At 45.0% G+C, this 12,632-nt stretch overlaps 1 protein-coding gene across 1 annotated transcript in view; it reads left to right on the top strand.

Moving 5' to 3' along the window:
* The window catches only part of LOC311139815 (pleckstrin homology domain-containing family A member 5-like), a gene marked incomplete at its 5' end in the record, with an annotated part of 147,939 nt that overhangs the window by 100,197 nt on the left and 35,110 nt on the right, over nt 1–12,632 (top strand). Inside the window, 5 exons of the mRNA XM_084174777.1 lie at nt 1,090–1,194; nt 3,001–3,073; nt 5,153–5,253; nt 6,647–6,762; nt 8,657–9,751. Coding sequence (XP_084030903.1) covers nt 1,090–1,194; nt 3,001–3,073; nt 5,153–5,253; nt 6,647–6,762; nt 8,657–9,751 — 1,490 coding nt within the window. The remainder of the gene's footprint in view (nt 1–1,089; nt 1,195–3,000; nt 3,074–5,152; nt 5,254–6,646; nt 6,763–8,656; nt 9,752–12,632) is intronic.

Genomic DNA, 12,632 nt, shown 5'->3' with positions numbered 1-12,632 from the left:
CATTTGCTTGCAGTCATTGCAGCTGAGGTGGCACAACCAGTTATTAAGTGTAAGGGGGCAATTACTTTTTCACATAGGGGAATTGGGTGTTGCATAAATTTGTTATTTGTAAACTCTAGTTCCCTTTATCTAATATTAGGTTTTGGTTGAAGTGTGTAAGCATGAGTATTAAGGCTACCCCTTGTCACAGATCTCTTAAGTAGGCTTAGACGGTATCCAGATTGTCATACCTTCATACCTACCTTGTCCCATACCGGTATAATCGGTAATACCGGCACTGGACACAAGGGCCGCTATTTTCAAACCCCACTGGGCCTCAGTAATCCGGAGGTTAGCAATGCTTACAAGTAAATGTAAAGCCCCATAGAGAATGCTAACTAAATGCTAATGAGTGCATTGCGAAAATGTTATACACTCTCTGACCTAAACTACTTGTAGTACAGACATCCCTGCTCATAAAGTTATACAAGTAACTCAGAAATACTACTCACAGTTTGCTGCACGCACAAGGAGGGGATTCTCTGCTGTTACCAAGTGAAGCTTGATTTTGGAAGAAGCTAACCATTTATCTAGATAGCTAACTAGCTACTAAATTAGCAAATCAAATGGACAACTGCAGAGCATTAGCACATTTTTGACAGTTAACTTATTTGTTATAAGATATCTAGCTGGCAAACATTTAGTTATGAATTACATACTGTAACTAGATCACCTGCCGCGTGCTGCACAACAGTGAGTGACTCAAGGCTCCGGTCTCTTGACTGGGAACTACTATGTGACTGGGAACTACTGGTAAGCTTCATAATGAAAAATGATGTGAAATGAAGAACGCGGTTTTCTTTATCTCCTAATCATTTACTAATGTATTGTGCAAGTTGACTGCAGGTATTTACTTAAAAAGGATGAAAATGTATGCACTCACTTAACTGTAAGTCGCTCTGGATATGAGTGTCTGCTAAATGGCTAAACTGTAAATGTAAGATCTGATAACATTCAGTATCAAAAATGAAGAAAATCAGAAAGAGGGCAAATACTTTTTCACGGCATTTACATACAGTATACTGACGATTTGTCCATTTACATTTTCAGCCTTCGAGGTCTTCCAAAAAGGTCCATAACTTCGGCAAGAGGTCCAACTCTATTAAGAGGAACCCCAATGCCCCGGCGGTCAAGAGCAACTGGCTTTACAAACAGGTATTGGAAAGTTGTACATCGTTTGTATTTCCCAGTATAGAAGAACTTGACTAAATTACTTCTTCATTGCAATTTACTCTCAAAATGGTCTACAGAATAGCAGAACCTGAGCAAATCAAATGGCTTATTGCAGTATGTATGGCGATGAGTGGGTGTGGGTGTGCAGCCTACACAGCCTTCCGCAGCGGGTTGTTGAGAGAGTCTGTGTGACTAGCCACCTGCACATGCACACACACGTGTACACACACAAACACGCACACAGACACTCAAAGGGAACTCGACAAACTCATAGGGGTTTAATTACAGCTGCAATAATGGACACATGCAGATCTCTTCAGCAGCAGCGGTCAGCTGTGTAGCATCACACACACACACACACACACACACGTCTGTTATGTTATCCAGTTATCTATCTAACAGGGACATCCTCATTCACATTCAGAAAGAGACACATTCACTTTGAATCTGTATTCCCAGACAGTGAATTTAAATCAGATTGGTTTTGGGGAGAGTTTGACCTCATCTCTTGTTATCTGGCAATTGTATTCAATCTAAATGTTGATGCATCATTTTGTCATTCTCATTTAAATAGCCTGAGTCCTTTGTTTTAGTTATTTCTGATAAGGTGGCCTGGTCCCTCAAGCAAAGTGACAATCATCCTTGATTGGATGTACATTTCTCTCCTTTCTTTCTCTCTCTATCTCTATCTCTCGATTAATCAGGTCACTTTACAGACTAGCTCGACCAACCTTGTGGTGGCTGAGCTATTTTGCTCATTATTTTTTGACTCGTACAGTGCAACTTTAGCATTTCCTCTCACTCCCCAAGCTCTGGCTGTGGGTCAATTTGTCAATGTGTCTTAAGATCCCCTAGCACCCACCCACCCACACACTCATTCACTCACTCATTAAGAACAATCAACATTAGCATCACTCAGTTTCCAACTAGAGTTGAACTGTTGTCAATAACCTTTCTCCTATATCCTTCCCTCTCTACAATGCTGAATTCCCCTTTAAAAGCTGCATTGATTCTCTCTCGAAATACTTGCCTTTTCTCCTTCTCAAACCTGACAACCAAAGCCTTCTCTTAAAGGATAAATATTTTATTTAAGATGGCAAGGCTTTTCTTTTATGCCTTTGTACTCCTAATCATGCATCAAAAGAAGCTGAATATGAAGAAAATAAAAACAACAAAACAATTATTTATGTTATGAATAAAAAGAAAGGTGACGTTGGAAGAGAAGCCATTATTGTTACAGAGAAAAGTATGGAGCACATTATCTAGAGAGTAAAGCTGACTAAAGCATGCACACACACACACACACACACACACACACACACACACACAGCTATACAAACAGAAAGGGGAAACTTGTCTGGGAGTTATTAAGAGATAAAGAGGGCCAATTTGCTTCAGTGGGAGGAGATAGCTGTGGTTAATTAAACCGTCTGGGATCAGAGGGAGTGTGTACGTAGCTTCCTGAACTCCGTGACAGTCTTGGGGTTGGCCACTCAGATCCGGAGGGACAGCAGGGTGTGCAGGATTTTGTTCTAGCCTAGCTCTACTTACGCACCTAATTCAACCAATCAAGGTAGGTCTAGATGAAAAGCAAGGGCAGCCTATAGGTATCCAGGACCAGGATTGAGTAACACTGCTCTATGCACTAGATCTGATAGCAAATACTTGAATAGATGTAAGCAATATGGCAATTGTCAAAAGTCTCACCTAGCTTATCAGAGGGCAAGGAAGAGCTACTACCAAATATTTTGATCTGACTGATGTCTCCTATCTTCTGTTTCCCTGTAGGACAGCACAGGGATGAAGCTATGGAAGAAGAGGTGGTTTGTGCTGTCTGACATGTGCCTGTTTTACTACAGAGGTGAGACACATACACACACACTCAAAACACAACACACGGTCAAAGTTTGAGTATAGGACATCTACCAGGTGCATCATAGCTAGCAGTAAAGTGCAAATGTATTTGCTGCAGACGTAGACATACCCCAATTCTCCCAGGTTTCAGAGAGTTTCATTTCCATAAATTGTTCAATTAAACGGTCCCGGAGTGCAATCAGCTAGCTCTTTCATGACATGCCCAGAGGGGAAGTTTCCTGTTTAAGTTTCCTGTTTATTGCAAACCAAGAGACGAGAGAAGAGTTCTTAAGAGTGTTGAAGTGCTATGCTTTTTGATAACAACATCTATCTCTCTCTCACTCTCTTATCATCTTCACTCACTTCATTTTAAGTTAAGTTCTGTCTGTCAATGAGTTTTCAGAGGTAAGGTTTTGACTAGGAATTTTGTCTATCTGAAGGCAGGAATGAAAGAGGGTGTTGGGGGAATGTGAATGACCCTGTCCGATTGACTGATGGTTCTGATCTGGTCGGGAGCTCTGTCGCCACATAATGATCAAATCAAATCATATCAACACATCAGTTAAAGGTTAAGGTCACCTTGCTTCTTCTTTGTAGAATCTAGTGAAAACCCCATTCAAATAAAATCTTGTTGTTCACATGCGCCGAATACAGCAGGTGTAGTAGACTTGATAGTGCAATGCTTACTTACGAGCCCATTCCCAACAGTGCAGTTAATAAGTAAGACAAATATTTGCTAAATAAAAAGGAAATAGTAACAATAATGAGGCTATATAGAGTCAATGTGCAGGGGTACGAGGTAGGTCATTGAGGTAATACAGTATGTACATGTGGGTAGAGGAGCTGCTTTCAGAAGAAGAAGGAAGCGCTGCTTTCAGAAGAAGGAGGTGCTGCGTTCTCATTTCATCTTCTCTGTCTCTCCCTCTCCCCTCAGTTAATAATGCAGCAGCAGTAGAGAGCGATAGGCAGACGCAGGGATGGAGTGCTGTAGGGAATTCTGCTGTACTTGCCTGTTTAAAGTAAACCCTGAAGATGGGTTTGGGCTCTGTTGGTTTTGCTGCAGTCATGCTGCACTCTACAGATGGTGTGTTACAACACACTGTAGGCATTAAACAACCCAGCTGTACGTAATGCTCTGAGTGTCACGACTTCGGCCGAGGCTGCCCCCCCTCCTTGTTCGGGGCAGGCTTCGGCGTTCGTCGTCACCGGAGTACTAACCACTGCCGCCCCAATCATCATCACAATTGTCTTGTCTCGTTATCACACACACCTGGTTCGAATCCCCTAATTAGTCTGTGTATAAGTGTTCCCTCTGCCCCCTTGTCCTTGTGGGTGATTGTTTATTGTGAAGGTTAGTGAAGCTCGGTGGAGCTCGTGTATTTTGTTCGACGGGAGTATTTTCCTGTGTGCCTTGTGTTTTCCAGTGCACCGGTTTTGTTTCCTGGAGTGTTTTTGACGCAGTTCTGCGTAAACCTGTATTTTGCAGATGAAAGCCTGTTATTCTGTGATTTACCCTCCTGCGCCTGACTCCTTCAACACCACCTCATCACACTGAGCAGTAGAGGGATTGATTCCATCGTTGTTTACGCGTCTGTCTTTGATGCAGTAGTATCGCTGTTGAATGCTATCACACCCAAGTTAGTGTGTTTGTTTACCAGGTTGCACTGTTAGGATTCAATTTGACTGCGAAATGATAGATGATTGGCAAAGCGGCCCGAGGAGAAACGGTTTTGTTCTTCCTACTGTGTAACATGCTCTAAGCCTGGGATTTGGTGGTTCTTAGTGAAGAAAGAAAGTGAACGTCCCGCCATGCTCTACCCTCCCTGCCATGCTTTGATAAACTCCAGCTTAAATGATCCTATCTGAGACGGTTAGCACACCCAGACCAAAGATCAAGGTGCCTACGAAGTTCTGACACATTTTGTGTCCAATACATCCTGTGTCCACTGTCCTGTTATAATGCTGATAGTTCCCCTCCTCTGATCTCTCCCGACTTTCCCCCACCAGATGGACCATAATGTACTATTCCAAAGCCTGTATCAACATTATAAACCATATCTGACTATTCTTCTTCTCTGTCCTGTAGATGAGAAGGAGGAGGGCATCCTGGGTAGTATCCTGCTGCCCAGCTTCCACATCTCCATGCTGTCTGTCGACGACCACATCAGCAGGAAATACGCCTTCAAGGTCAGTACTGTACACACACAGTCCTATAAAGGACGCCGCACGTGGACGTCCTAGGTGGTTGCAATGCGGAGCCCGAAAAATAACTTGGGGAAAAATGTTTAGGGGGGCACTTGTTTCCGAAAATCCTGTTACTGAAGGCAAATCTATAATCCTTAACTCCTTGTCCGTCGGATTGTATAATGTGTGGATATCTGTATAGAAAGTGTCTGAACCTAACTTTTCTCCAAACCGGCACCTATAACCCCACTGTGACAGTGGTAGGCTATGCGGAAGCACGTCTTTCCACTATCTACCACAGCAGAGTTATTGCTTTTGTAGTCAGTTATTGTAGTGCTATGTATCAACAGCCATTGTCAGACAATTCAGTAGGGATAGGAAGCTATGATGTACTTCGATTGGTCTCCCCGCCCACTCCGCTTCTCTCTCTTTCCTTCCATTGAATTGGAATGGCTTCCGATGTTTCACCGCGCTATGCTGCTTTCTAGTGTAAACACACACACTTCTCTTCGCTTTTGGTCTTTCCTTTCAGAGAATGTCTGAAAATGCTTTTGAATATGGAGAGCTCTTTATGCGTAGATCCGTGATAAAGTCAAATTATTTTCTAGTCTCGGTAGGCAATAGGAGCAAGATGGACAGAGAGAAAAGAAGAAGAGAAGATACTGAAAGACAGACACAATGCTATATCCACCTTCTGAGCATGTTAGCCTCACATACCCTTTCACACAAGTCATCACTGTAAGCACTGATTCACTCCTACACATTGACACCATCTATAACACAGTAACAAACCCGTCCGTTCGCTACTCCCACACATCCCCTACTATCTGTCCTCTCCTCTGCTGTGTGTCAGGGTGCGTCCCAAATGGCACCCTATTCCCTATATAGTACACCGGCCCTGGTCGAAAGTAGTGCACTATACAGGGAATAGGGTGCCAATTGGGACACAGCCTTAGTGCCAGTTCTCTGCCTCTGCAGCAGGAAACAAGAGTAGTACTCAGCTTGGAGTGTCTCCCTGTCGCTCATATTTATGGTCCCAAGCCCTAGCATAGGTAATTAAAGTTAGCTACACAGCCTAAAGTTAGCTACACATTCACGCTCAGACACACAGGCGCGTGTGCACACACACACACCTCTTCCAAAGAAGGTGATGTAAACACTCCCTGCAGTCTTGCCAAGGTCACACACTTACCTCCCTCACACTCCTCTGTCTTACAAACTCTCTCTCTCTCTCTCTCTCTCTCTCTCTCTCTCTCTCTCTCTCTCTCTCTCTCTCTCTCTCTCTCTCTCTCTCTCTCTCTCTCTCTCTCTCTCTCTCTCTCTCTCTCTCTCTCTCTCTCTCTCTCTCTCTCTCTCTCTCTCTCTCTCTCTCTCTTCCCCCCCCCCCCCCTGCTAGGCGACCCACTCCAACATGAGGACCTACTACTTCTGCACAGACACGGCCAAAGACATGGAGTCCTGGATGAAAGTGATGACGGATGCAGCCCTGGTCCACATAGAGCCAATCAGGAGGTGGGCAGACCCAGAGAGAACCGCCCACAAACCCAAATCCCTTCTATAGTAACCAGATTTGATTGCTTGACCTATGGCATTTAAGCTACCAACTGAACCATGTAATCTACCAACAGTGATTGCATTTCTTTTGTAAGCAAACTGACAGCCGTGAGTGACTGCAGTATTTCTTGCAGAAGGCGAGAAATCGCATCAATTTAAAAGACAATTACCAGATGTTGTGTTGAAGATGCATAGCTGGGAACAAGAAGCTATAGCTTTAGGGTTATACAGCACAGCAATGGTATCCATCCTTACTGCCTCCAGTCAAATGTACTGTTATGATGAGTTTCTAGGGTATCAAGTGATTAAGAATGTAAGGATGTACTTAGACACTTTTGCTGGAGTTCATATTAGTATTTAATATGGTACCATGGTTAGTTATAACAGACGAAGGACATAGCCCTGCCTCTGCCATCTTCCAACTCCAGAACAAAGAGATCCCTCAGCTTATATACACTCTGTTACATCTGGTAAACCTCCATGGGCACTCCCTTTCTTTGATGTTATTAATCTTTACCCCCAAGTCATATATCCTGTCCATCAATAATTTCTAAGATCAACCTCAGTAATCTCCTTTGACATAAGGAATGCAGACTCTGTGGCACCAAACCACTTATCTACTAACTCTCCCCTGGTCCACACAACACTATGCAATGACATCATTACACTTATTATTATTACTTTCTTTCTTCTGTTGATGTGGCACATCAGAGGCAACAAAATCAAAGCCTTAGTTCTTCTTGCTTCTGCACTTCACACTCGATACAACAAAATACCTTTAGTGCTGTTGGTAATTGCAGTGTTTTAGCCGCAAGCTGTTTGTGAAGGCTTAGCGACATTCAGCGGCATTCAGTGATTTATACTCTGGAGAGACTCAGATAGACAGTAAAACAGACTCTTCACAGTCCTGTAAGCACAGCACACCAGCAGTCCTAGCTTCATCGTGGTGTGATGCAGGCCGTGTGTGGAGGTATGTCTGTATGTCTGCACAAGTTACTTCAGCACTGCTCTCATCTTAAAAGGATGCCGTGTGGCACAAACACACACTCAGGCCACTGCATGCTTTAATTACACAGAACTACTGTGTCTGTGAACTCCAGAGCCAAAGTCTGGCAATAGAAATTGGACATACTGCCATTACTGTACCTTTACCTCACTGAGAAATACTAGGAAAACCCCAGGTAGAAATACATAGAAGTACTTGAGCATTAGATTAGCAGTCGTCCGAAGTGGCTGTCACTGTGATTTGTCCCTGAGTGCAGTAGGCGGTAAAGGACTGTGGCTAGCCTAGAATTGAGCTATTTCCCCCTGGATTAACAGACCTGTTAATGGCCTTTCTGTAACAGCAGTGGATGGCTGCTCAGTCAAAGTAGCCATGTCTCACTGTGCCCTCAGAGTGCTGTCAGTGGATGGCAGTCAAAGTAGCCATGTCTCACTGTGCCCTCAGAGTGCTGTGGGCGGACAGTGATGTTTTAAAAACCTCTCACTTCTTGTTCTCTTCTCCTCTCTGGTCCCCCGAGGCAGGCAGACAGTCAGGCAGGTTGGAGGAGAGGAGAGGTAGCAGTAGAGCCCAAAGCCTGACACCCACACAGCAGGAGTCCATTGTTAGAATGTGAAGATATGTTTTGCTGTGAACCTGCCTGGTAATGGCTTATTGGTGACATTGTTCTTTATCTTTATCTTTTGATAATTCTTCTGTCTTTTTTTCCTTTCTCTTACCGTTTCCAATCCCTCTCTCGCTCTCTCCCTCCTTTTCTCTCATCCATCACTCTCTCTCCCTCACTTCTCTCTCTCTCTCCATCCTTCTTCTCTCTCTCCCTCCTCTCTCTCTCTCTCTCTCACTCTCTCCCAGACTGGAGAAGTTGAAGGTGGACCGCGGCGGTCCCCAGGAGGTGAACAATATCCTGAACCACAACCGGGTGCTGACTCGACCGGAGATCCAGAACAACGAGAGGAACCGTGAGCCGCGCCATCCCTCCCTCACCCGCAGCATGGACCGCATGGACGGGGACAGGAAACACAAAGACCCCGAGAAACACAACACCCTCCAGAGAGAGAGGGAACGCTACACCCTGCAGAAAGACGGAGAGAGATACTCCCTTCAGAAAGACGGGGTGAGCTACACGCTACAGAGAGACGGAGAGAGATACCTGTTGCAGAAAGACGGAGAGAGGTACGCCCTGCAAAAAGACGGGGAGCGGTATTCCTTGCAGAAAGATGGAGGCGAACGATATGCTTTGCAGAAAGATGTTCAGATGGAGAAATACGCACCTCAGAAAGACGGGGAGAAGTACTTGGTACAGAAAGATGGAGAGAGATATGCACTGCAAAAAGAAGGAGAGAGATACACCCTCCAGAAAGATGGACAGAAATACAACCTCCAGAAAGGGGTAGAGAGACAGACGTCTATGACTGAGAAAGATCGGTCAGATCGTTATGGGACCCTTGATGAACGACAGAAGTATAAAACCCTACGGGAAGGGAGTAAGTGTGGTACCCTGAGAGATGGAGATAAGTATGGGACACTCGATAAGTATGGTACCCTTAGGGAAGTGGATAAGTATGGAACCCTCTGTGAAGGGAACAAGTATGGATTCCAGAGGGATGGCAGTGCTGAGAGGCCTCTGACTAAGATCAACAGCATCAAGCTCCAACCAGCACAGGCAGCAGCCATCGCAGCAGCAGTTACAGCCTCCCGCCAAGGCCAGGCCTCCCAGCACATGGCCCCACCACAGATCAACGGCTCTGGGGAGCGGGCTGGAGACCACAGCCCAGGGGAGGTGGTAGTTACCCTGGGGAGAGGATCAGGAAAGGCCCAGGACCCGCCTCAGAACCAGATCCAGCAGGCCCAGGAGCCAGAGAGGGGTCTGACCAGAACCAACTCCATTAAGCAGCTGGAGAACTGGGTTAGGACCCAGAGGACACAAGAGGATGACGATACCAGGAGGTAAAGGGGTGTGTGTGTGTGTCTGTCTGTCTGTCTGTCTGCGTGCGCGCGTGTTTTGGGGTGGTGTGTGTGTGTGTGTGTTGGGGTTGGTTGTGTTTCTGTCTGTCTGTCTACCTTTATTGGTCTGTACGTACCCATGTCTCTCTGAAATCTGTTACTATTCTCTCAGATAGTGCAAACTCATTGTCAAAGCAAACCACCTCGGTGTGTATGCAGTGCACTCTGTCAGTGAGTCAGCCAGCCATCTAGAGTTTAGGTTGTCTCTCTAACAGCACCGGACGGCCAGAGACATAGAAATAAAAAACATCCATATCTCCCAGACCTCTTTATCTTGACCATACCCCTCTCTCCTTCCTTCCTTCCTTCCTTCCTTCCTTCCTTCCTTCCTTCCTTCCTTCCTTCCTTCCTTCCTTCCTTCCTTCCTTCCTTCCTTCCTTCCTTCCTTCCTTCCTTCCTTCCTTCCTTCCTTCCTTCCTTCCTTCCTTCCTTCCTTCCTTCCTTCCTTCCTTCCTTCCTTCCTTCCTCTCTCCCTCTCTCTCTCGCCTCTTTCACTGCCTCTCTCTCTCGCCTCTTTCACTGTCTCTCTCTCTCGCCTCTTTCACTGTCTCTCTCTCTCGCCTCTTTCACTGTCTCTGCTCAGTGCTCTAGCATCCTTGGCCTGGGGTTACCCGCGAGAGCTAAAAGCTTTTCATGTCACCGATGTATGTCGCTGTCAGGGATCATACACTCATTTTGCTGGGCTTGTTTGAGAACAGGAGCGAGGGAATGTTTGCTCCCTGTCTCTTCACTCCTCCTCTCCTCCTCCCATTCCTTTAGATGAATAAGTTATGGACCTGTGTCCCTGTTACAAGTAGAGCACTGCTCAGTGCTCCTACTGCATCATCATCAGTCCTCTATAACAGCCGAGGGAATAGGAGGGAAACTTCCTGCTGACATGTTTTCGGTGCGTCTCAAATGGCACCCTATTCCCTATGTAGTGCACTCCTTTTGACAAGGGCCAAAAGGGCTCTGGTCAAAAGTAGTGCTCTGCATAGGGAATAGGGTGCCATTTGGGATGCTTTCTTTATCAGGGTGTAAATACTGATTCCCTCTCTGTGTTATTCCAACAATCAGGGTGTTCTCTCGTATCCAATTCCCTTTGACGGAGAAAGTGTGTGCATAGCCATAGCAGCACGATGCAAACGCTCGGTCCGAAGCTTCTATTTGAACTGTGAGCTCAGGGTGAGATATTAAAACGGTTATACTGTGTGGAATATAGATCAATAAAATCCATATGCATTGCACCTAGTACAGGACTTTATTATGATGTATTTGAAGATGGCTGTCCAGTAAAGGTACTGGCTATAGCTCACTAGGCTCTACTGATGACCGTATGTGCCTGTGTTTGTAGAACATAAGCTATGGATGTAAACGTTATGCCCCTGTGCTTGTATGACATTGGCTATTGGCTGTGTTTGAGGTTCTGCCCTCTTTACCACTGAACTCTCTCTGTCCCTACTCTGGCTGTGAATTTACTGTACTAGGCCAATATTAGGAGGCCAGACATTCAGCCTGCAGCCTCTACTATAGCCTAGTCTCAGAGCCAGCGAGAATACAGATTAGAGCCAGCGCCCTACTTTCCCTTTTCCCTCCCCATTAAACTGCATTTGTTTATGGCAATTAATCCTCTGAAAAGAGGAAGGACTCAGAGGAACTGATGCTAAACAGCACAAACAAAGGATTGGTTCAATTGAGCCCCCTGTTCTCTTAATGTCCCCTGTCTCTTTTAGCTTACTGTTGTAATGACAAATTAACTCTTACCATGCAGTTGTAGTAGGCCTATATACTGTCAGACTATGTCTCATCCTCAAGAGGATATGCTTTTATTTATCGTATACAGGCTAGGTTCTGGATACGATTTTGAGACTTCATAAAGGCCGTTGGTGTCTTTGTCTGATACTTAGTCTTGTTAATAAGCACAGAGTCCCTCCACTGACATGTACAGTGACTTATTAGCTAGACAGTACTGTACCTTCGGCGAATCAGTGACTCATATTAACACTAGTAGCCAATCACATCTTACTGTAATGAGGTCATGACCTATCCATGCTCCTCCTCTCCTGATAAAGACCTGAGTCTGTCTGTGATATGGTAATGACCCAGCCATTCATTGTGTCTCCTAGGTATATAAAGGAAAGGTAAAGTTAAAGTTGGGACTTATTAGCATAATGCTTTAATTAGATAAACACACAGGTATTTAGCGGTGGCAGGTAGTCTAGCGGTTAAGAGCATTGGGCCAGTAACCGAAAGGTCGATGGTTCGATTCCCTGAGCCGACTAGGTGAAAAATCTGTCGATGTGCCCTTGAGCAGAGCACTTAACCCTAATTGGTCCTGTAAGTCACTTTGGATAAGCGCGTCTGCTAAATGACTAAAATGTAAATGTAGGTAATTCATATTCTCAACCGGCAGGTAGAGCATGTTTTGCATACCGACCCAAATTTAGCATGCCGGTCCAAAAATCTACAAAAATGTTAAGAATCGCCGGTTCACATTTTGTTATGCTCATATTACATTATTTCTACCTACCGAAAATACCAAATATTTTGTGACAACAGTGTCGAACTATATGTAACTGTGTTGACAGTCATTGATCTACAAGTAATTTTGCAAGCCGAACAACCCCCAGGCAAAATCAGTAGCCTAGTCAAACTGCGCACTGTGCCCAACTTTGCGCGCTGACCAACGCGAGGTAGACGGCCTGTTCCTGATCTTGCACATCTGTGCGCCACCTTCAGCAAGCAAATGCTAAAATGGCTTGCTTGATATTAGGCTTTATTAGTTCAGTGACAACCTATGTAATTTGCTAGTTTATTGTTATTTATTCGCTGTTGAAAATGGTGT

The sequence above is a fragment of the Coregonus lavaretus genome (genome assembly GCF_964263955.1).
Source record: "Coregonus lavaretus genome assembly, chromosome: 13".
Lineage (NCBI taxonomy): Eukaryota > Metazoa > Chordata > Actinopteri > Salmoniformes > Salmonidae > Coregonus > Coregonus lavaretus.
The sequence above is the reverse complement of the archived record's forward strand: the minus strand, read 5'-3'. Positions and strand labels throughout refer to the sequence as shown.